The following is a 24,421-nucleotide window of genomic DNA, read 5'->3' on the forward strand; positions in this document are numbered from 1 at the left end:
ATAAGCTTTTTAAAAGCCATACCCGAAGCTGAATCTATGAATGGACCACTCTATAGGGTTTTGCTTGCACAGGCCCGGTCCACTGTCTGCATCCTATACACGTTGCCCTTTTCCATAGATGCGTTGCGTGCATGTTGCAATCTGGTTTACAATCCAGGCCCCCTCTGCAGTGATTCCGGATTGGATCCACAGAAAGCACCTTGAATGGGTGCTTGAATGGGTAAAACTGCACCACAGAGCGACTCAAGGCTTTATTCTGCAGCCTAGGACTTTCTGTACAGGCGAATGGGCCGTCTGTCACGCTCCTCTGCACCGGGCCCCCGCTCCGCGCATGCCCACACCGGCCGCAAGCCCCCGCCAGGAGTCAGAGCCGCCGGAAGAGCCTGGACTCCAGGAGCCAGAAAAGCCAGACTGACTGAGCCGTTACGGGTCTGCGAGCCAGAGCGTTCTCTGCGTCCCACCATGATCCTCAGGAAGAAACTGAGCTATCTATGGACCTTAGGTCTCTGTCTGGTAGCCAGTAAATCGCCTCCCAAGGTTCCCTCCATCACGAATGAGACGTTTATAGAGGAGTGCGTCAGATTTCACAATGAAGCGCGGACCAACGTCTCGCCCCCTGCGGCCAACATGAAATACATGGTGAGGAAGAACCTAGGCTAGGATCTACTTCTCTGGTTCACCCTAAGGTATCTGGGCAATGAGTTTCATGGACTCCTTTGTATGAATTCAGTCTGGAACTTTCAGCATGCATCTAAAATGTACGCCTTGACCGAACTGTCTCTTCCAAGGTAGTGACAAGAGTGCATGAGAAAGGAGATTTGAAGCTGTTGCTTGCCTAGACTTGGCTCCCTTTTGTGCAGGTTTGCTGGACCCAAGGCGGTGGTGGATCCTTGTGGATATTCTTGGCCTAGTGACTGTCTGTCCCACACATAAACAGTTTGCAATGATAACGCATAGACAAGACTATAGCAAACTTTTATCCATTCAGAAAACGAACAAGTGGGAACCACACAGAAAACATTGGTTCAGAGCAATTCTGAAATCTTTAGGGCAGGTGTTAGAAGAGCTGCTATACTGGAGGTCAGAAAAGTTATTTGATTAGAGGTGGTAGGAGTTCCCTTGTCCATCTATCTTTCTTTAAAAATATCCTTCCTTATCCTTCATTCTCCTTGGACCCATCTGAAGTTGACTTTGGGAGTTATGCTCTCTTGAGGGTTATATAGCCTTCTCAGACTGCTTTCTGCCACCAGTAAGGTCTAAGTGTCATTTAATATATCTTGCATTCATTTGCTTTTTCATAGCAGGTTCACAATATCTTTGGGAATACATCTGTCTGCAGAATTCTGAGGGTCTTTTGGCCTTATACCTCCAGTCAGTTCTAAGTCCCAATACTCATGCTTAAAGTACAGCTTGGAGAAGTTTTTGAATCGTTCTTTGATTTCTCACCCTGGTACTTTTATTTTTCGTCTTAATGGCAGTATCCTTGAAACATGAATTTTGGGGAAATTGGTACAGTCTGAACCTGTTCCATTTGCTAAGGAGTTTTTAAAAACTTAGGAGGATTTCCTGGGAGTCACAGACTTCTTTTTGGCCTGAGGCTTTTTAATCATATGAACGCTTTACAGCTTGTTCTCTCAAAGTCTTTTTAAAATTTTATTATAATATGCTATATAGAAGCAGTTTCTTTTCCATTTCTCAAAAGCCCCACATTTCCTGATTCTCTTTCTTCTTCCAAACTTGCCAGTGATTTACTTTTATGATAACTTGTTGAACCCACACAACAACCACCAGATACTATCAATATTTGGTTTACTGAGCTCAGCTTCAGCTTGAACTTATGATCTGCCTCCTGAATAATAGATCACATTTTTTTCAGATATTTTGTTTCTGAATCACATGGATTGCCATTATTCCCCTGACATTAATATCCTCACTGCTTGTCAACTAACTGTAGTTGCCAGCATAGTTCAGGCAAACTTGCCACTAACATTTGTGACTTAGGAGAAGTATAAAAATGGAAGCCCATGTGTCATTGGTGGTTCAGCAGTTAAATTTTCATTTAGTAAAGAATATGTGGTTTCAGAAATTTCATCTAATCTGCTCAGATTTGGATTTGGTCAGAATAATTTTGCTCATTTTCATTGATGTTATTAAGTAAATTTTCATTTCTTCTAAAATCATCAAAACTTTCTATTAAATTTACAGTTATAATTTTATAGCTATAAATATATAGAGGTTGGGTTAAAGTTATAATGAATGGTCTTCAATTTTAAGTATTTTAAATATTTTTAAAATGTTTTTGGAAATTTAATTGTCTTCTTAAATATTTTTATAAATATAAGATTATTTACCATTCTGGTGCTTATGCCCATCTAGGGGACAATGTGAAGAACTGATGTCATTCTTCACTTAAGTGACCTAAAGAACTACACGCATCCCTACTCAACAGTAATAGAAATTTGTTACCATTTTACCATTGCAAAATGTCTCCTTTATACCTGAAATCAGGGAATATGGAGAAGTGATGAAACAGATCTTCAGTAGTACTTCCAAGCAATATTATGTTATTCATGGATCTACTGCTTTCACACTGAAATGAAGGATTTGACAAGTTGATCTTTTAACCTAAGCGCTTCAACTGTTTCTTGGACTCTGAAGTAGTGTCTGTCTCTAGTGTCATCACCAACAATATTCACAAGCCTTTTACCATTCTGATACAGAAGTCTTTTGCTTTAAAACGTGTGGCAAAAGAGGCAGACATTCAGTGTTGTGGGTCACATTAAACCCGTGCTAAGGTTAAAATGAGGAAAAGTGTGTGTTTGTGTGTGTGTGTGTGTTTTATGTGATGTCTTATAAAGCCTGGACCAAGAGCAGGAATCCCTCCTACCTAGGTCTCAAGTGGTATGAATTTGGATTTTTATAATGGCTGCACCCCACTTCCAGCAGTAAGTTTTACAAGATGCTAGGCTGGGCTTTTGTACGAAATAAACCCTGAAATCTCAGTGAAACAAAGATTGGCTTAGTGAAACAAAATGTTTAATCTCATACTGACACAGGTTGTAGAGAAAATGAATTAGGATTCATCCTGTCTGTCTGGGGCAAAGGGGTGCCCCCAAACTCAGCTAACTCACTTACAGGCAGTAGAACAAGAGCTCCCAAAGTCATTCTTCTGATAATTGCTTTACTAGTGTGAGGAATAAGAGGATATCTACTGATCCTCTTGGTTTTGTAAATAGATTTATGATCCTTTTGCTATCTTTTCATCCCTATTTTTTGTTGAATTAATGGCTTTTATATTCAGATTGTTCTTCTTCTTACCTACAAACATTTCTTATGCTGATAATAACTAAAAATAACACATAAATTTTATGGTAAGTTTTGGTGAGGTTGTAAAACAATTTGAATCACAGTACCCTGTTCTTGGGAATTTAAAATTGTGCTGCAGCTATGGAGAAAAGTATGGAGGTTCCTCAAGAAATTAAAAATAAAACTACCATATGATCCAAAAATCCAACTTCTGGGTTTATACCCCCCAAAAATTGAAGAAAAAAGTCAGGATCTTGAAGAGATCACTGCATGTCCATATTCATTCATTCACAATAACCAAGATATAGAAACAACCCAAGAGCTTCTTGATGAAGGTGAAAGAGGAAAGTGAAAAAGTTGACTTAAAACTCAACATTCAGAAAACTAAGATCATGGCATCCAGTCTTATCACTTCATGGCAAATAATAGGGAAACAATGGAAACAGTGACAGACTTTATTTTTCTGGGCTACAAAATCACTGCAGATGGTGACTGCAGCCATGAAATCAAAAGACACTTGCTCCTTGGAAGAAAAGCTATGACAAACCTAGACAGCATATTAAAAAGCAGAAATGTTACTTTGCTGACAAAGGTCAGTCTATTCAAAGCTATGGGTTTTCCAGTAGTCATGTGTGGATATGAGAGTTGGACCGTAAAGAAGACTGAGAGCCCAAGAATTAATGCTTTTGAACTGTGGTTCTGGAGAAGACTCTTGAGAGTCCCCTTGACAGCAAGGAGATTAAACCAGTCAATACTAAAGGAAATCACTCCTGAATATTCATTGGAAGGGCTGATGCTAAAGTTGAAGCTCCAACACTTTGGCCACCCTGTACAAGATGATTGGATGGCATCCCTCACTCAGTGGACATGAGTTGAACAAGCTCTGGGAGATGGTGAAGGATGGAAAAGCCTGGCATGCTGCAGTCCATGGGGTCACAAAGAGATAGACACAACAAAGAGTTCATCAACAGATGCCTGGATAAAGAAAAATCTGTATTGCTTGTGGATTCTTTACCAGCTGAGCCACCAGGAAGCCCAAGAATGCTGAAGTGGGTAGCTTATCCCTTCTCCAGCAGATCTTCCCAACCCAGGAATCAAACCAGGGCCTCCTGCACTGCAGGCAGGTTCTTTACCAACTGAGCACTCAGTGAAGCCTGTATATGCAAACAATGGAATATTATTCAGCCTTAAAAAAAAGAAGAAAATCATGCCATTGTGAAAGCATGGAAGAATCTGCAGGATCTTATGCTAAGTGATATTAAGATATTAAGAAGAAATGGCAAGAATACACAGAAGAACTATACAAAAAAATCTTCTTGACCCAGATAATCATGAAGGTATGATCACTCACCTAAAGCCAGGCATCCTGGAATATGATGGCAAGTGGGCCCTAGGAAACATCACTACGAACAAAGCTAGTGGAGGTGATGGAATTCCAGTTGAGCTATTTCAAATCCTAAAAGATGATGCTGTGAAAGCGCTGCACTCAATACCCCTCAAATTTGAAAAACTCGGCAGTGGCCACAGGACTGGAAAAAGTCAGTTTCCTTTTTTTTTTTTTTTTAACATTTATTTATTTTAGTTGGAGGCAAATTACTTAACAATATTGTGGTGGTTTTTGCCATACATCGACTTTAATGAGCCATGGGTATACATGTGTTCCCCATCCTGAACCCCCTTTCAACCTCCCTCCCCATCCCATCCCTCAGGGTCATCCCAGTGCACCAGCCCTGAGCACCCTGTCTCATGCACCAAACCTGGGCTGGCTATCTGTTTTACATAATATACACGTTTTAATGCTATTCTCTCAAATCATCCAAATTCCTTCAGTTCCATTCTTCTTTCTCAAGACTGCTTTGGATATTTAAGGGTTTTTGTATTACCATACAAATTGTGAAATTATTTGTTCTAGTTCTCTGAAAAATACCATTGGTAGCTTGACAGGGATTGCATTGAATCTATAGATTACTTTGGATAGTACACTCATTTTCACTATATTGATTCTTCCAATCTATGAACATGATATATTTCTCCATCTATTTGTGTCATTTTTTATTTCTTTCATCAGTGTTTTATAGTTTTCTATATATAGGTCTTTTGTTTCTTTAGGTAGATTTATTCCTAAGTATTTATTTTTTTCATTGCAAAGGTGAATGGAATTGTTTCCTTAATTTCTCTGTTTCTCTTTGTAAGTGTATAGGAATGCAAGGTATTTCTGTGTGTTAATTTTATATCCTGCAATTTTATTATGTTCACTGATTAGCTTTAGTAATTTTCTGGTGGAGTCTTTAGGGTTTTCTATGTAGAGGATCATGTCATCTGCAAACAGCAAGACTTTTACTTCTTCTTATCCAATCTGGATTCCTTTTATTTCTTTTTCTTCTCTGATAGCTGTGGCCAAGACTTCCAAAACTATGTTGAATAGTAGTGGTGAGAGTGGGCACCCTTATCTTATTTCTGATTTTAGGGGAAATGCTTTCAAATTTTCACCATTGAGGATAATGTTTGCTGTGGGTTTACCTGATGTGAAGAGCTGACTCATTGGAAAAGACTCCAGTGCTGGGAAAGATTGAGGGGAGGAGGAGAAGGGGACGACAGAGGATGAGATCGTTGGATGGCATCACCACTCAATGGACATGGGTTTGGGTGGACTCCAAGTGCTGCTGATGGACAGGGAGGCCTGGCGTGCTGCAGCTCATGGGGTCGCAAAGAGTCGGGCACGACTGAGCTACTGAACTGAACTGAACTGATGTTCTTTCTGTTCCTGCTTTCTGGAGGACTTTTATCATAAATGGATGTTGAATTTTGTCAAAGGCTTTCTCTGCATCTATTGAGATAATCATGTGGCTTTTATCTTTCAATTTGTTAATGTGGTGCATCACATTAATTGATTTGTGAATATTGAAGAAACTTTGAATCCCTGGGATAAAGCCCACTTCGTCATGATGTATGACCCTTTTAATGTCTTGTTGGATTCTGTTTGCTTAAATTTTATTAAGTATTTTTGCATCTATGTTAATCAGTGGTATTGGCCTATAGTTTTCCTTTTTTGTGGCATCTTAGGTTTTGGTATTAGGGTGATGGTGGCCTCATAGAATGAGTTTGGAAGTTTACCTTCCTCTGCAATTTTCTGGAAGAGTTTGAGTAGGATAGGTGTTAGCTCTTCTCTACATTTTTGGTAGAATTCACCTGTGAAGCTGTCTGGTGTTGGGCTGCTGTTTGCTGGAAGATTTCTGATTACAGTTTTGATTTCTATGCTTGTGATGGGTCTGTTAAGATTTTCTATTTCTTCCTGGTTCAGTTTTGGAAAGTTATACCGTTCTAAGAATTTGTGCATTTCTTCCAAGTTGTCCATTTATTGGCATATAGTTGCTGATAGTAGTCTCTTATGATCCTCTGTATTTCTGTGTTTTCTGTTGTGATTTCTCCATTTTCATTTCTAATTTTCATTCTTCTACCTTTTTTTTCGTGATGAGTCTTGGTAATGGTATGTCTATTTTATTTCTCTTCTCAAAGAACCAGCTTTTAGCTTTATTGATTTTTGCTATGATCACCTTTGTTGTTGTTGTTGTTGTTGTTTTTCATTTATTTCTGCCCTAATTTTTATGATTTCTTTCCTTATACTAACCCTGGGGTTCTTCTTTTACTGGTTTGCTTTAGGTGTAGAGTTAGGTTATTTAATTGATTTTCTTCTTGTTTCTTGAGGTAAGTTTGTATTGCTATGAACCTTCCCCTTAGCACTGCTGTTACTGAGTCCCATAGGTTTGGGGTTGTTGTGTTTTCATTTCTATGCATATTTTGATTTCTTTTTTGATTTCTTCTGTGATTTTTTTGTTGTTCAGAAGCATGTTGTTTAGCCTCCATATGTTTGTATTTTTAATAGTTTTTTTTTTCCCCCTGTAGTTGACATCTAATCTTACTGCATTGTGATCAGAAAAGATGCTTGGAATGATTTCAATTTTTTTGAATTTATCAAGGGTACTTTTATGGCCCAGGATGTGATCTATCCTGGAGAAGGTTCCATGTGCATTTGAGAAAAAGGTGAAATTTATTGTTTTCGACTGAAATGTCCTATAGATATCAATTAGGTCTAAGTGGTCCATTGTATCATTCAACGTTTGTGTTTCCTTGCTAATTTTCTGTTTAGTTGATCTATCCATAGGTGTGAGTGAGGTATTAAAGTCTCCCACTATTATTGTGTTATTGTTAATATCCCCTTTCATCAATCAGTCAGTTCAGTCCCTCAGTCATGTCCGACTCTTTGCGACCCCATGAGTTGCAGCACGCCAGGCCTCCCTGTCCATCACCAACTCCCGGAGTTTACTCAGACTCACGTCCATCGAGTCGGTGATGCCATCCAGCCATCTCATCCTATGTTGTCCCCTTCTCCTCCTGCCCCCAATCCCTCCCAGCATCAGGGTCTTTTCCAAAGAGTCAACTCTTAGCATGAGGTGGCGAAAATATTGGAGTTTTAGCTTCACATGAGTCCTTCCAATAAACACCCAGGACTGATCTCCTTTAGGATGAACTGGTTGGATCTCCTTGCTGTCCTAGGGACTCTAAAGAGTCTTTTCCAACACCACAGTTCAAAAGCATCAATTTTCCAGTGTTCAGCTTTCTTCACAGTCCAACTCTCAATCCATACATCGCCACTGGATAAACCATAGCCTTGACTAGATGGAGCCTTGTTGGCAATGTAATATCTTTGCTTTTAATACGTTATCTAGGTTGGTCATAACTTTCCTTCCAAGGAGTAAGCATCTTTTAATTTCATGGCTGCAATCACCATCTGCAGTGATTTTGGAGCCCAGAAAAATAAAGTCTGACAGTTTCCACTGTTTCCCCATCTATTTCCCATGAAGTAATGAGACCAGTTGCCATGATCTTAGTTTTCTGAATATTGAACTTTAAGCCAACTTTTTCACTCTCCTCTTTCACTTTCATCAAGAGGCTTTTTAGTTCCTCTTCACTTTCTGCCATAAGGGTTGTGTCATCTGCATATCTGAGCTTATTGATATTTCTCCTGGCAATCTTGATTCCAACTTGTGCTTCTTCCAGCCCAGCATTTCTCATGATGTATCTGCATATAAGTTAAACAAGCAGGGTATAATACACAGCCCTGACATACTCCTTTTCCTATTTGGAACCAGTCTGTTGTTCCATGTCCAATTCTAATTGTTGCTTAGCATCTACCTTATATATTGTGGTGCTCCTATGTTCGGTGCATAGATATTTATAATTGTTATATCTTCTTCTTGGATTGATCCTTTGATCATTATGTAGTGTCCTTTGTCTCTTTTCATTATTCTTTGTCTCTTTTCTTTATTTCAAAGTCTATTTTCTCTGATATGAGTATTGCTTCTTCTGCTTTCTTTTTGTCTACATTTGCTTGAAATATCCTTTTCCAGCCCTTCACTTTCAGTCTGTATGTGTCCCTTGTTTTGAGGTGGGTCTCTTGTAGACAGCATATATAGGGATCTTGCTTTGTATCCATTCAGCTAGTCTTTGTCTTTTGGTTGGGGCATTCAACCCACTTGCATTTAAGGTAATTATTGATAAGTATGATCCCGTTGCCATTTACTTTGTTGTTTTGGGTCAAGTTTATTCACCCTTTCTACATTTCCTGTCTAGAGAAGTTCCTTTAGCATTTGTTGAGGAGCTGGTTTGGTGGTGCTGAATTCTCTCAGCTTTTGCTTGTCTGTAAAGCTTTTGAATACTCCTTCATATCTGAATGAGATCCTTGCTGGGTACAGTAATCTGGGTTGTAGGTTTTTCTCTTTCATCACTTTAAGCGTATCCCTTCTGGCCTGAAGAGTTTCTATTGAAAGATCAGCTGTTATCCTTATGGGAATCCCCTTGTGTGTCATTTGTTAATTCTCCCTTGCTCCTTTTAATATTTGTTCTTTCTGTTTGATCTTTGTTAATTTGATTAATATGTGTCTTGGGGTGTTTTGCCTTGGGTTTATCCTATATGGGACTCTCTGGAGTCCTTGGAGTTGGGTGGCTAACCCTAACCCTCCCCATTTGGGGGAAGTTTTCAACTAAGTATTTTCCCATGGCCTTTCTTTTTCTCTTCTTCTGGGACTCCTACAATTCAAATGTTGGGGCATTGGACATTGTCTCAGAGGTCTCTGAAGTTGTCCTCATTGCTTTTCATTCTTTTTCCCTCTCTGCTTCATTTATTTCCACCATTCTATCTTCCACCTCACTTATCCTCTCTTCTGCCTCAGTTATGCTACTGTTGGTTCCCTCCAGAGTGAGTTTGATCTCAGTTATTGCATTATTCATTATTGATTGACTTTTTTATTTCTTCTGGGCCCTTGTTAAACATTTCTTGCATCTTCTCAATCCTTGTATCTAGACTATCTATAACTGCATTTTGTTTTCAAGATATTGGGTCATTTTTACTATCATTATTTTGAATTCTTTTTCAGGTAGAAACCCTATCTCCTCCTCTTTTGTTTGGTTTGGTGGGCATTTATCATGTTCCTTTACCTGCTGAATATTTCTCTGCCTTTTCATCTTGTTTAGACTGCTGTGTTTGGGTGGCCTTTCTATATGCTAGAAGTTTGTGGTTCCTCTTTATTATGGAAGTTCCTCCTTGTGGGTGGGGTTGGACGAGTGGCTTGTCAAGGTTTCCTGGTTAGGGAAGCTTGTGTCAGTGTTCTGGCGGGTGGAGCTGATCTCTTCCCTCTGGAGTACAATGAAGTGTCCAGTAGTAAGTTTTGAGGTGGCTGTGGGTTTTGTGTGACTTTTGGCCGCCTGTATTTTAATGCTTAGGGTTATGTTCCTGTGTTGTTGGAGAATTAACTTGATATGTCTTGCTCTGAAACTTGTTGGCCCTTGGGTGGAGCTTGGTTCAGTGTAGGTGTGGAGGCTTTTTGATAAGCTCTTGTTGATTAATGTTCCCTGGAGTCAGGAGTTTTCTGGAGTACTCAAGTTTTGGGTTTAAGCCTCCTGCCTCTGACTTTCAGTCTTCTTCTTACAGTAGCCTCAAGACTTCTCCATCCATACAGCACCGATGATAAAACATCTAGGTTAATCGAGAAAAGATTCTCCACATTGAGGGTCACCAAGAGAGGTTCACAGAGTTACATGGAGAAGAGACGAGGGAGGAGGGAGATAGATATGACCAGGAGGAAAAGAGGGGGAATCCAAAGGGGAGAGAGCAATCTAGCCAGTAATCAATTCCCCATGTGCTCTCCACAGTCTGGAACACCCAGAGAAGTTCACAGAGTTACATAGAGAAGAGAAAAGGGAGGAAGGAGATAAAGGTGAGCAGGAGGAGAAAAAGGGGAATGAAAAAGAGAGAAACAGATCTAACCAGTAATCAGTTCCCTAAATGTTCTGCACAGCCAGGAATTCCCAAAGAGATTCACATAGTTGGGTAGAGAAGAGAAGGGGGAGGGACAAGATAGAGCTGACATGGGAGATAAAAAGGAGAGTCAAAAGGGGGAGAGGGTAATCAAGCCAGTAATCACACTCCTAAGTAAAATGGGTACTGAAGATTGGATTCTTAAAGGTACAAAACTGATAAGAAATACCAAAAAGCAAAGATTAAAAATCTAAGGTAGAGGTTAGACTCTCAAAAATACAATATTTAAAAAATGAAACAAAGTCACAAAAATTATAAAAATAAATATATGAAATTTGCCTTAAAATAGGGCTTTTTTTTAACAAGGTAGGTGGTTATAAAAATGAAAATTAAAGGAGTAATAAAGAATTTTAAAATAAAACAAAAATTTTAAAAATTAAAAAAATGTTACTAGTAAAATATATCTATTTTACTATATTTCTCTGGAGCTGTTGAGAGCAGTGTAGAGTCAGTTCAGTTTCTGATAGTTCCTTGTTCCAGCTTATATTTCTTCTCAAGGTCTATAAGCCCCTTCCTAGGTAGTCGGTGTTAACTACAGGGTTTTAATCTGTTGCACCTGTCACTTCCAAAGCAGTTCCCTCTTCTTTATTTTGGCTTCCTATGTTTACTGGTCTCTTCAGTGTCTAATTTCTGCCCTGACACAAGGGGGCGAAGGTGGTCACTTACCTAGGCTCACTTGTTCAGTCGTGCTGTGGGGAAGGAGGAGCTCTGCAAACAAATATCACTGGTGTGTGTGGGGGGTGCTTGCAGTGCCTGGGCCACACTGGCTTTGCCCCCGCTCACGGCGTGTGTGCTTTCCCCGCCTACACTGCTCAGGCTCCAGGTTGCTCTGCAGGGAAACGGTCTAAAGCAGGCCCTGGGTTGTGTGCATTCCCCAGGTCTAAGCTGCTCAGGTTCAGGTTCTGGGGTACTCCGCAAAGGCACAGACTCAGTTGGGCCTGAGTTTTGAGCCCTTCCCTGGTCCGAGCAGCTCAGGCGACCAGGTGCTTGGCGCGCGCACTCTCCCCAGGTGGGCAGTGCGTCTTCTCACCTCCCTTGCCCCAGCCACTACGTCTCCTGGGTGTGCAGCGGGAGCGCCCTCTCTGGTGTGCCGTGTGTCTCCTCTGGGGAGCTCATCTCTGGTTGTGGCCCTCCTGGCGGGTGTCAACCATCCAGGATCCCGGGAAGACATGGTTAGCAACCAGGAGCCTGCTTGCAGTTCGGTAGAGGATGCTGACACTGGGGCTGAGATTGCCCCTCTCCCTCCAGCTCTGGCTGCCCCGGCCTGCCTCTCTGACTGCGGCTGGGAATGGTCTGGTCCGCAGCCAGCTAGCTCTCCTCTGGTATTCGCTCAGTCCTTTGTTCTGTGAGCGGGCTGGCAGTGCCTTAGGTTAGAGCTTTTTGTGGGAAAGTTCTCTCTCTCTCTTTCTCTTTTTTTTTTCCCTCTCTCTCTGGCTACCCCACAGTTTGGGTTACTATCTCATGTTAGCTCCCTCAGATGTTCCTCAGGGCATTCAGGCCCGGCCCTTACCCTAAGCAATGCAGCCCGCGCCTCCCTGTTCAGCCCCTGCTTGCTGGTGGCGGACATGAGCGTCTGGGCTACTTCTCCACTGGAAGTTCGGTTAGGCACCTAATCTGTGAGGTTTGTTTTTTTTTTCCTCCTGATTATGTTGCCATCTGAGATTCCAAAACTCCCTGCAGACCTGCTGGTGAGAGGGTTTCCTGGTGTTTGGAAACTTCTCCTCCTTCACTACCCTTCCCAAAAAGGGGAAGGGGAAGGATCTCCGTCCCTAACTCATTTGTCTCTATTTTTATCTTTTATGTTTTGTCCTACTGCCTTTCAAAGACAATGGGCAGCCTTTCTAGGTGTCTGGTGTCCTCCACCAGCGTTAAGAGGTTGTTTTGTGGAATTAGCTCAGCGTTCAAATGATCTTTCGATGAATTAGTGGGGGAGAAGGTGGTCTCCCTATCATATCCCTCCACCATCTTCAAAAGGTGAGTTTTCATTCTGTTTCCTAAGAAAGGCAATGCCAAAGAATGCTCATACTACTCCACAATTGCATTCATCTCACATGCTAGTAGAGTAATGCTCAAAATTCTCCAAGCCATACTTCAACAGTATGTAAACCATAAATTTCCACATGTTCAAGCTGGATTTAGAAAGGGCAGAGGAACCAGACATCAAATTGCCAACATCCACTGGATCATTGAAAAAGCAAGAGAGTTCCAGAAAAACATCTATTTCTGCTTTATTGACTATGCCAAAGCCGTTGACTGTGTGGATCACAATAAACTGTGGAAAATTCTTCAAGAGGTGGGAATACCATACCACCAGACCTGCCTCTTGAGAAATCTGTATGCAGGTCAGGAAGCAACAGTTAGAACTGGACATGGAACAACATACTGGTTCCAAATAGGAAAAGGAGTACGTCAAGGTTGTATATTGTCACCCTGCTTATTTAACTTATATGCAGAGTACATCATGAAAAACACTGGGCTGGAAGAAGCACAAGCTGGAATCAAAATTGCCGGGAGAAATGTCAATAACCTCAGATATGCAGTACACAACCCTTATGGCAGAAAGTGAAGAGAACTAAAGTGCCTCTTGATCAAAGTGAAAGAAGAGAGTAAAATAGTTGGCTTAAAGCTCAACATTCAGAAAACTATGATCATGGCATCTGGTCCCATCACCTCATGGGAAATAGATGGGGAACAATGGAAACAGCGGCTGACTTTATTTTTTTAGGCTCCAAAATCACTGCAGATGGTGATTGCAGCCATGAAATTAAAAGACGTTTGCTCTTTGGAAGGAAAGTTATGACGAACCTAGAGAGCATGTTAAATGGAAGAGACATTACATTGCCAACAAAGGTCGTCTAGTCAAGGCTATGGTTTTTCCAGTGGTCATGTATGGATGTGAGAGTTGGACTATAAAGAAAGCTGAGCACAGAAGAATTGATGCTTTTGAACTGTGGTGTTGGAGAAGACTCTTGAGAGTCCCTTGAACTGCAAGGAGATCCAACCAGTCATCCTAAAGAGGAGCAGTCCTGGGTTTCGTTGGAAGGACTGATGTTGAAGCTGAAACTCCAATCCTTTGGCCACCTGATGCAGAGAGCTGACTCATTTGAAAAGACCGTCATGCTGGGAAAGATTGAGGGCAGGAGGAGAAGGGGACGACAGAGGATGAGATGGCTGTAAGGCATCACCAACACAATGGACATGGGTTTGGGTGGACTCTGGGATTTGGTGATAGACAGGGCAGCCTGGCGTGCTGCGGTTCATGGGGTCACAAAGAGTCAGACATAACTGAGCGACTGAACTGAACTGAACTCACTAGTGTTGGTTCTTTGAATTCATAAATAATTTATAATCATTTTGCCGTCCTTCAAAAACCTACTTAGATTTTCGTTAGAAATATATTCAAGACCAGTGTTTTTTAAGTATGTATGGAATCTTCCAGCCCATGAATATTTAATATCTCTCCATTTATTTGTCCATTAATATTTCTCTTAGTAATGTTTCGTGGTTTTCAGTTTGGAGATAATTTTTATATGATTTATTAGATTTAATTATATATATATTTGATATTTTTGAAGCTATTGGATTCTGGAGTGTATATGGAAATACAATTTTTATCTTTTCCTCCTCCTGGTATCTGACAACTTTGATAAATTTACTTACTACTTTTAAGTTTGTTTCTGTACTCATTTGAATTTTCTGTGTACCCAGGCGTGTCATCTGTAAATAATGAGATAGTCAAATCATTATACACTTTATATCTTGTCTTATATATTTATATCTCCCCTTTTTAATTATACTGCCTAAACTCCAGAACAACTTTAAGCAGAAATAATGAGACATTGTGTTTCGTTCTCAATCTTATGGGAAAGCTTTCGATATTTTACCACTAGGTATTAATGTTTATTATAGGATTTTGGTTTTCTTTTGTAGATACTCTTGATCAAATTAAGGAAATTCTATACTTAGTGTGCTAAGAGACTTTTTCTCTTTTTAATTATAAATGTGCTCATAGTTTACTTATGATATATCTGTGTAACCTTCTTCAATTATTAGATTGTGAACTCCAACTTCTTTAAATCACATTCAGTTGTATTTGTTGAGTATCTCGCTGAACCAAGCCATCTGCTAGATGGAAGTACAAAAATGAACTGACATACAATGTGTACTAAATAAGTGCTTCTGAATCAGAACCAAATAGAAATAGTTGTGAACATAATAAATACTAAAAACTCTGTTTCGGTAACAACAATTACATAAAAATTAATTTATTATAGTCATTAGAATAACTTTAACCCAGACAAATATACATAATTCAATGTAAATTATTTTTATCTTTCAGAGTTGGGATGAAGCTTTAGCAAAGACTGCTGAAGCATGGGCAAAGAAGTGTAAATTCAAACACAACTCCTGTTCAACAGAAGTATTTAAATGCCATCCAACTTTTCAACTTGCTGGAGAAAATCTCTGGTTAGGTCCATTAACCACATCTGTAGCAAAATTTGCTGTTGATATGTGGTATGATGAAAGAAAATTTTATGATTTTAATACAAAATCATGTTCCAAAATTTGCGGCCATTATACACAGGTATATGTGTGCTTCAATCTCAGATTTTATTAATTCTTACATATGCATATTTTAATCATAAGACAAATTTTTAGCACTTTCCTTAGAGTTTCTTTTAAATATCTGGAAAATTTACCTTCATTTGGAAGATATTTTTAATGGGAATAGAATTCTATGCAATAAGTTTTTTTTTTTAATAATCTTACTCCATTATCAACTCACTTGCACTGTTTCCAACAAGAAATCTACTGTAATTCTTTTATTTATTCCTCTGTATGTAATGTGTCTTGATTTCCCAGACTGCCTTAAATTTTTTCCTTTATTACAAGTCTCAAGCAATTTCAAAATTTTTCAGTTTTCTTCATGTCTCTTGTGCTGCAGTTTACTGAGTCTCTTGGCACTATAGGTTTACAGTTTAAATTAAATTTGGAAAAATGTTAGCCATTTTTTAAATTTATTTTTCAATTGGTGGATACTTACTTTACAATGTTGGGTTGGTTTTATTGTACAATGCGAGTCAGCCATAAGTCTGCATATATGTCCTTCATCTTGATCTTCCCTCCCACCCCAATCCCCACCCCACTCCTCTGTGTTGTCACAGTACACTGGGGTGCGGTCCCTGTGTTGTGCAGAAGCTTCCCACGAGCTACTTTACATACAGTAGTGCATATGTCTCAGTGCTACTCTCTCAGTTCACCCCACCCTCTCCTTTTCCTGCTGTGTCCATAGGTCTGTCCTGGATGTCTGCATCTCTATTGCTGCCCTGCAAATAGGTTCATCAGCACCACATTCCTAGATTACATAAAGATGTGCTAATATACTGCTGACTCAAATTCATTCTGTTTTATGGCTGAGTAATATTCCACTGTAGTCATTCTTTTAAAAATATGTCTGTCTATCTTTCACTCTTCTCTTCCCAGAGCCCAGTTGCCCATGTAGAAGGCAAGTTGAAGTTTTCCCACAGTTGATTGACTTTCCTTATGCCTGTTCCCATAATGCACTGTTTGTGTAGAGTAGTTTTGCATATTTCATTTTAAAATTCCTTTCTTTATAGGTAGTTTGGGCCTCTTCATTTAAAGTTGGTTGTGCAGTTGCAATTTGTCCAAATCTTGGGAGCCCTGACACTGCACTATTTGTATGTAACTATGCACTTGCGTAAGTTATTTTGCTATTAAAAATACTTTAAGTTGAAGTACATGTTAAATGATTGTTTGCAAAAGTATGATGCTATACAAAAGAGACAAGTATATTTTTGATAAGCACAGTCTCCCTCTATAATGCTAATCAAAAGAAAGAGATAAAATAAAACAGAATGTGTGAAAAATTATGCTGATCATGAATGACTTAATCTTGAGAGAGGAAATGATGGAGATCACTTGTTAAGTAAGAGAATAGATATTGTAAAATAACATTGCCACAGTAATATTTACATACTGAACACGAAATAGGTTGGCAGATGCTAATGTAACTTGAATGAGTAAATGATTGAGAATAAGAGTAAAAGGCACATTCTTCTAAGAAAAGAGTACCAAAAATTTTTGGCTGCCTCGCTGGAAAATGCATATCTAAATGAAATAAAACAAAAGCCTAGTGGGAATCTCCAAAAATAAAATTCTGGACCTCAAATTCAGCATATCTGTACAAGGAATAAGATTTAGTAGTTAATAATCCAACTCTTTAACAAAAATGTAAAAATAAAATGCAGAAAAGATTAAAATATAGGCTAAGAATAAATATACAGGTTTGGCAAAAAGGACATGATATTTGTTAAAGTTGCCATGGAGAGGTACAAATGTGTATATCTCTTTCTGTATTTTCTTCCATTCCCTCTCAGTAACAAGTAAAAAAAGAATGACAGATGGCCTAGAAGTTTGGGGTAGAGTACAGTTTTTATAAATACCAGAGAAATTGTAGAACACTTATTTTTACCATTCAAGGCAGGATACACAGAGGGAAAAAAAGAATCCAAAAAAGCAAAAAAAGTGATAAAAAGAGCATCAGTTAGCTGTGACATAACTTTAGAGGGAATTGATTTCCTGAATTAGGAACGGACAGAAAAATATTTGAGGAAATATGGCCCAGTACTTTGCATACTTAAGGAAAATTACAAACTCACAGAACCAACAAATCTAACAAGCCCCAATCACAACAAAGGTGAGGTAAACTATATCAATTAACCTTATAATGAAACATTTCAAAGCCAGTAATAAAGAGACAATCTTAAAAGCAATCAGAAAATAAAGATGTGTTAACATACAGAAGAGCAAATATAAGGATTTCCAGATTTCACACTGGAAACAATGCAAGAGAGAGACAGGAATATCTTTAAACACTGAAAGGAAAAAAAAAAAAAAAAGCAACCTGTTGACTAAGGATACTATATTCTGTGAAAATATTTTTCAAAAATAAAAGTGAAATAAAGATGTTTGAACCACTGGAAATGGTAACTATAGAGGTTAAATACATAGGATGTTTTCTCCTTATTTGTGCCTTTCAAAAGATAATTATTTAATCAAAGATAATTGAAATGTGAAGATTATAACATAGGTAAAGTTAAAATCTGTGACAATGATGGCATAAAGGCTGAGAGGAGAAAATGGTTGTGAATTACCATAAGGTTCTTCTACTCAGTGTTAAGAGGAATAATTTAAATTGACTGTGATAAGTAAAAGATGCATGCTATAAACCCTAAAGTAGCTCCTCACATAACAAACCAACAGTAAAATCAATAAGCCAAACAGGTAAAATTAAATCTAAAAATATATTCCATTAATCCAAAGGAAAGCAGAAAAAGAAAAAAAAAAAGAATAAAGGACAGATGAGACAAATAGAATAAATAAGATCTGATAGCCTTGAATCTATGTTAATAATCACATCAAATGTAAATACAAATACCCAAATAAGAAGGCAAAGACTGGAAGATGGGATAAAAATCAAGAAGCAATTATATGCTGCCTACAAGAAGCATATTTCAATTAAAAGACACAGGTAGATTAAAAATAAAAGAATGGGAAAAGTTTTACTATGCTAACATTCATAGAAAGAAAGTAGAAGGATCTATGTTAATATCAGATATTGTAGACTTTTTAGCAAACAATAGTCCTTCAAAGAGACCCAAATTACAAAGGAGAAATAAAGTGGAAACTACAGAGCAATCTCTCTTTTTTTCTGATCTGTGCAGAAGTAATTTATTTTTTTTTGAAGTGTAGCTGATTTACAATGTTGTGTTAGTTTCAGTTGCCCAACAAAGTGATTCAAATATACAGATAGACATTAATAGATATATAGATACAGATAGACGTTATATCTTCTTTATCCATGCATCTGTTGATGGACATTTACGTTGCTTCCATGTCTTGGCTATTGTAAATAGTGCTGCAAAAAACACTGCGGAGCACTTATCTTTTTGAGTTGTGGTTTTCTCTGGGTGTGTGCCCGGGAGTGGGACTGTAGGATCATACGAGAGCTCTGGTTTTAGTTTTCTAAGGAACTTCTGTACTGCTCTCTATAGTGGTTGTACCAACTTATGCTCCCACAACAGACTAGGAAGGTTCCCTTATCTCCACACCCTCTCCAGCATCTATTTTTGATGACAGCCATTCTGATTAGTGTGGAGTGATTCATTGCAGTTTTGATTTGCATTTCTCTAATAATTAGCAATGTTAAGCATCTTTTCATGTCCCTGTTGGCCATCTGCATTCTTCGTTGGAGAAATACCTATTCTGAGCTTATTCAGTATCTCTTATGAACATAGGTACAAAGATTCTAAACAAAATTTAGCAGCTGAATCCAATACAGTAAAAGCATCATACCTCTTATTCAAAGGGAGTTTGTTCCAGTAATTTAGGGCTGTTTTAGCATTCTAAAATCAGTGTAATTCACCATATAATCAACCTATAAATAAAGATTATATGATCTCAATAGACTGAGAAAGAGTCAAACATTCATTCTTGATGAAAGTTGTTGGAAAATTAAAAATACAAGGGAACGTCTTAAATCTAATAAAGTGTATCTATGAAAAGTCTATAGGTAACACTATACCAGTACTAAATTTTGTTTCTGTAAAGTACTGGACAGTAAATATATTAGGCTTTGCATGACACATACATTCTGCTACATATTCATCTTTGTTCTGTTTTGAATTAAATAACCCCTTAAAATAAAAATAATTTAAAAAAAAATTCTGAGTTCACCGACTACACAAAATCAGACCACAAGCCAGATATGACCTATGGGTCATTCTTTACTGACTTATTGGTCTCTAGGTCTATAAAGAAAATTCAGTGGAATCTATGAAAACTCTTCTACAACTAATCAGTAAGTTTAGCAATTTTTCAGGGTACAAGATCAATATGGAAAATAATTACATGTCCATATACTGGCAATGAGCAACCATAAATTGAATTATAATAACAATACCATTTATAAGAGCATCAAAAAATATAAATTATTTAGGGATAAATCTGGCAGAAGACATGAAGAACTAATATACTAAAAATTATGTAATAGTCATGAGAGAAATTATTAATAACAAAGACAATAATAGAGCACTATACCTAATTAATGGGTTAAAAGACTCAAGATTGTAAAGATGTAACTTTTCACTGAATTGAACTATGGATTCAATAAAATTCCAATAAAAATCCCACAGGCTTTTGTAATAGAAACTGACAAACAGATCATAAAATTCATAAGAAAATACAAAGGACTTAGAATAGTTAAAACAACTAGAACAAATCTGAAGTACATAACACTATTGTTTTCACAAATTAATAAAATCATGATATTGTTATACTGATGTAAAGTTTAGACAAATAGATCAGTGGAATAGGACATAGACTCCATATAAACCCGACACATGGTTGACCCACATATGTTCAACTGAATTTTCAAAACTGTACAAGGAAATGCAATGTAAGAAAGATTTTTCAATAACTGGTGCTCTGTCACTCACATATAAAAAAAAGTAAACTTGGATTTACAAAACATGCAATCTACAAAAATTAACTAAAAATGGATCATAGATCCAAATGTAAGGCAAAAACTGTGAAACTTTTTGAAGAAAACATAAATAAAACCTTTGTGACCTTCAGATAGCCAATGATTTTTTAGCTACCACATCAAAAGCATGATCCATAAAAAAATAAGTTGGTAAGATGAATGTCATTAAAATTAAAAATGACCGCTATTCAAACAAACTGGCAAGAAAACGAAAAGACAAGTCAGAGACTGGAAGAAAGTCTTTGTGAAACAAAGACCTTGTATGAAGTATGTAGGAAGAACTCTTAAGATGTAATACCTAGAACCATCTCACACCAGTCAAAATGGGTGCTACCAAATGTGGAGAAAAGGGAACCCTCTTACACTGTTGATGGGAATGCAAACTAGTACAGCCACTATGGAGAACAGTGTGGAGACTCCTTAAAAAACTGGAAATACAACTGCCATATGACCCAGCAATCCTGCTGCTGGGCATACACACTGAGGAAACCAGATCTGAAAGAGACACGTGCACCCCAATGTTCATCGCAGCACTGTTTATAATAGCCAGGCCATGGAAGCAACCTAGATGCCCATCAGCAGACAAATGGATAAGGAAGCTGTGGTACATATGCACCATGGAATATTACTCAGCCGTTTAAAAATGCATTTGAATCAGTTCTGATGAGATGGATGAAACTGGAGCCTCCTATACAGCGTGAAGTAAGTCAGAAAGAAAAACAACAATACAGTATATTAACACATATATATGGAATTTAGAAAGATGGTAACAATGACCCTATATACAAGACAGCAAAAGAGACACAGATGTAAAGACAGACTTTTGGACTCTGTGAAAGAAAGTGAGGGTGGGATGACTTAAGAGAATAACATCGAAACATGTATATTATCATATGTGAAACCGATCACCAGTCCAGGTCTGATGTATGAGACAGGGCGCTCAGGATTGGTGCACTGGGATGACCCTGAGGGGTGGGATGGGGAATGAGGTGGGTGGGGGGTTCAGGGTGAAGAACACATGTACACCTGTAGCTGATTCATGTCAATGTATGGCAAAAAACACTACAATATTTTAAAGTATTTAGCCTCCAGTTAAAATAATAAATTAATTTTAAAAAGATTTAATACCTAGAAACACCTAAAGCTCAATAGAAAAATGAACCCAAGATTAATAAGATACAGAGATGGCAAATAAGCACATGAAAAATATGCTCAAAAATCATTCATCATTAGGGAAATACAAAATTAAAACCACAGTGAATACCAGTACACAATAATCTGAATGGCTAAGGATTTGCTATTATCACACACTGCTGGTGGAAATATAAAGTGCTACAACTGCTTTGTAAAAAAAATTCTGACAGCTTCTTTAAAAGTTAAATATGCACCTACTGTATGATCTATTCATTCCATTCTAGGTATATATCCAAGAAAATGTATGTCCATATAAAGACTTATCTGAAATATCAAAATATGCATAGTAACCTTATTAGTAATACCCCAAAACTGGAACAACCCGAAGTCCATCAACAGTTGAATGAATAAATAAATTGGGACATATTCTTTAAAGGAATACAACATATGTTCTTAGATTTTTCTTTGTGTACTCTAGATAAGTAACACTTTCCTAAGTCTTCCACAGACATAGAAATGGGAAAAGAAAAAAAGAGAGTCTTGTTAGCATGTATCAGCTTATATTACTGAAAATTAGGCAAAATAACTGCCAAATCTTTCTGGTGCATCATCAAAGTACTATATTACTGTGCTTTTAAATTAAACTATAAAACATATGTTTTCATGACCGATTCAAATTTCCTTATTCCACTAAGAAAATCAAGAGATAATTAGTGTTTATAGCAGAATCTCTGTGGCTGTCACATACATAATTATATTGGGTTTGCATCTAACTTGTGTCCTAGAGAATATTCAAGAATATAACTGCTACAAGGATTGGGGACACCCTGTAAAGAATAACTTTAATATTTACTTTAATAATTTAATAGTTTCTTTTGTAAAGAAAAAAAGTACAGAATTGGGGCCTATGTTGTTGTTATTTTTCCTTGTCAACATTCATGGTTAGGGACCAAAACAATGTGCATAAATGCATACACAAAATTAGAGACATTAATACCTACTTACCTAATCACTGTGTCTCTTTTTTACAGAGGAAACTATCCAAATGTGTCCCCTTACATGAATGGAACACCCTGCTCTATGTGTGAAGGAGATACTTGCGAAAACAAACTCTGCCGTAAGAAAACAGGAAACAAAAATAATCAGGGCATTTTCTTTGGAATACAAAGTTCCCAGAAATACATTATATTTTTAAATTTTGACCCTCAATTTTATAAGAGAGGATAAAATTTGGTTGTTTCTGTTTGATTGTTTGTTTGTTGATACAAAGCATTTTCATAAATGGTCATATTTCAATCCAGATGATCCCTCCCTTTGTTACTGATTATTTTCTCTCAGGCTAAAAGACTGGAAGGAGTAAGGTATAACAGATCATATGCTGCTACACCCAAAATGCTATCGACTGGCATGCTGTTCTTAGTTGCGTTTGTTTCTGTTTTACCTCCTTTTACTAGTTATTATTAAACAGTGACTCACTCACAATCAATGTCCAAACTAATTGTGATTTAGAGCCAAATTGTTTTTCTTCCTTCATCAGTCTTTTGGTTCTCAGGGCAAAGACTTATTTTAAGTATAAATGTTTGATTCTCGGAGCAGACAAGTTCCGAGTACAAAGCTACTTTTTAAGGATAAGCATAAATTCCTGTTTGAGGACCGAGTAAGGGGGTGAAGAGAAGAGATAATTTAAAAACTGTAAAAGACGTGGTGCCACAAAAGAAGACAGACACAAAAATGCTTATTAAATTATTCCATTTATATAAAGTTCAAACCATACAAAACTAATCTAAGTTTGGAGTCAGGATAGTGGTTACCTTTGGAGAGGAAGAGGAGTTAGTCATTAGAAAAGCATACCAGAGGACTTTCTGGACCTGTGCTGTGGTTATCCAGGTGTATTCACTTTGTAATAGCTCCTCAATCTTTCCAATTATGAGCTATGTATGATTCCATATTCATGTCATACATCAAGTAAAAAAATTCTTTGAAGTTTTTGATATTGAGCTGTTTGTATATTTCGGATATTAATCCCTTATCAGTTGCTTCATTTGCAAGTATTTTCTTTCATTCTGAGGGCTGTCTTCTCATCTTGTGTATAGATTCCTTTGCTGTGCAAAAGCCTTTAAGTTTAATTAGGTATCATTTGTTTGTGTTTATTTTCATAGATGATCTTATTTGCAAACAGAAATAGAGACACAGATGTAAAGAACAAGTGCATGGATACCAAGAGGGAAAGGGGCAGTGGTGGGATGAATTGGGAGATTGGGACTGACATATACGCTCTACTGACACCGTGTGCAAAATGGATAATGAATGAGAAACTACTGTACCTCATGGGGAACTCTACTCAATGCTCTTTGGCCACCTGGATGGGAAGGAAATTCAAAAAGAAGATAAATGTAAACATATAGCTGACTCACTTTGCTGCATAGAAAAAACTATAACGACATCGTAAAGCAATTATGCTGTTGTTTGTCCCTATGTCGTGTTCAACTCTTTGTGAACCCATGGACTGTAGCACGCCAGGCTCCTCTGTCCCCCACTATTCCCAGAGTTTGCTCAGATTCATGTCCCCTGAGTTGGTGATACTATCTAACCATCATCCTCTGCTGCCTCCTTCTCCTGCATCCGTAGGTGGATGCTTTGCCTCCAAAATCGCTATGGACAGTGACTGCAGCCATGAAACTAAAAGATGCTTGCTCCTTGGAAGGAAAGCTATGACAAACCTAGACAGCATACTAAAAGCAGAGACATCACTTTGCCGATGAAGATCCATCTAGTCAAAGCTTTGGTTTTTTCCAGTAGTCATGTACGGATGTGAGAGTTGGACAATAAAGAAAGCTGAGCACAGAAGAATTGATGCTTTCCAATTGTGGTGCTGAAGAAGATTCTTGACAGTCCCTTGGACTGCAGGAGCAAACCATTCACTTCTAAAGGAAATCAACCCTAAATATTCATTGGAAGAAGAGATGCTGAAGCTGAAGCTCTAATACTTTGGCCACCTGATGCAAAGAGCTGACCCATTGGAAAAGACTCTGATGCTAGGA

The 24,421-nt window shown here is 37.9% G+C and overlaps 1 protein-coding gene across 1 annotated transcript in view; it reads left to right on the forward strand.

Annotated features, from left to right (window-relative positions):
- Positions 1 to 462: 462 nt before the first annotated feature.
- The window catches only part of GLIPR1L1 (GLIPR1 like 1), a 28,964-nt gene continuing 5,005 nt past the window's right edge, over positions 463 to 24,421 (forward strand). The window contains exons 1-4 of the mRNA XM_065932231.1: positions 463 to 639; positions 15,021 to 15,266; positions 16,300 to 16,400; positions 22,412 to 22,497. Coding sequence (XP_065788303.1) covers positions 463 to 639; positions 15,021 to 15,266; positions 16,300 to 16,400; positions 22,412 to 22,497 — 610 coding nt within the window. The remainder of the gene's footprint in view (positions 640 to 15,020; positions 15,267 to 16,299; positions 16,401 to 22,411; positions 22,498 to 24,421) is intronic.

The sequence above is a fragment of the Muntiacus reevesi genome, chromosome 4 (assembly GCF_963930625.1).
Source record: "Muntiacus reevesi chromosome 4, mMunRee1.1, whole genome shotgun sequence".
In the NCBI taxonomy this organism is placed as follows: Eukaryota; Metazoa; Chordata; class Mammalia; order Artiodactyla; family Cervidae; genus Muntiacus; species Muntiacus reevesi.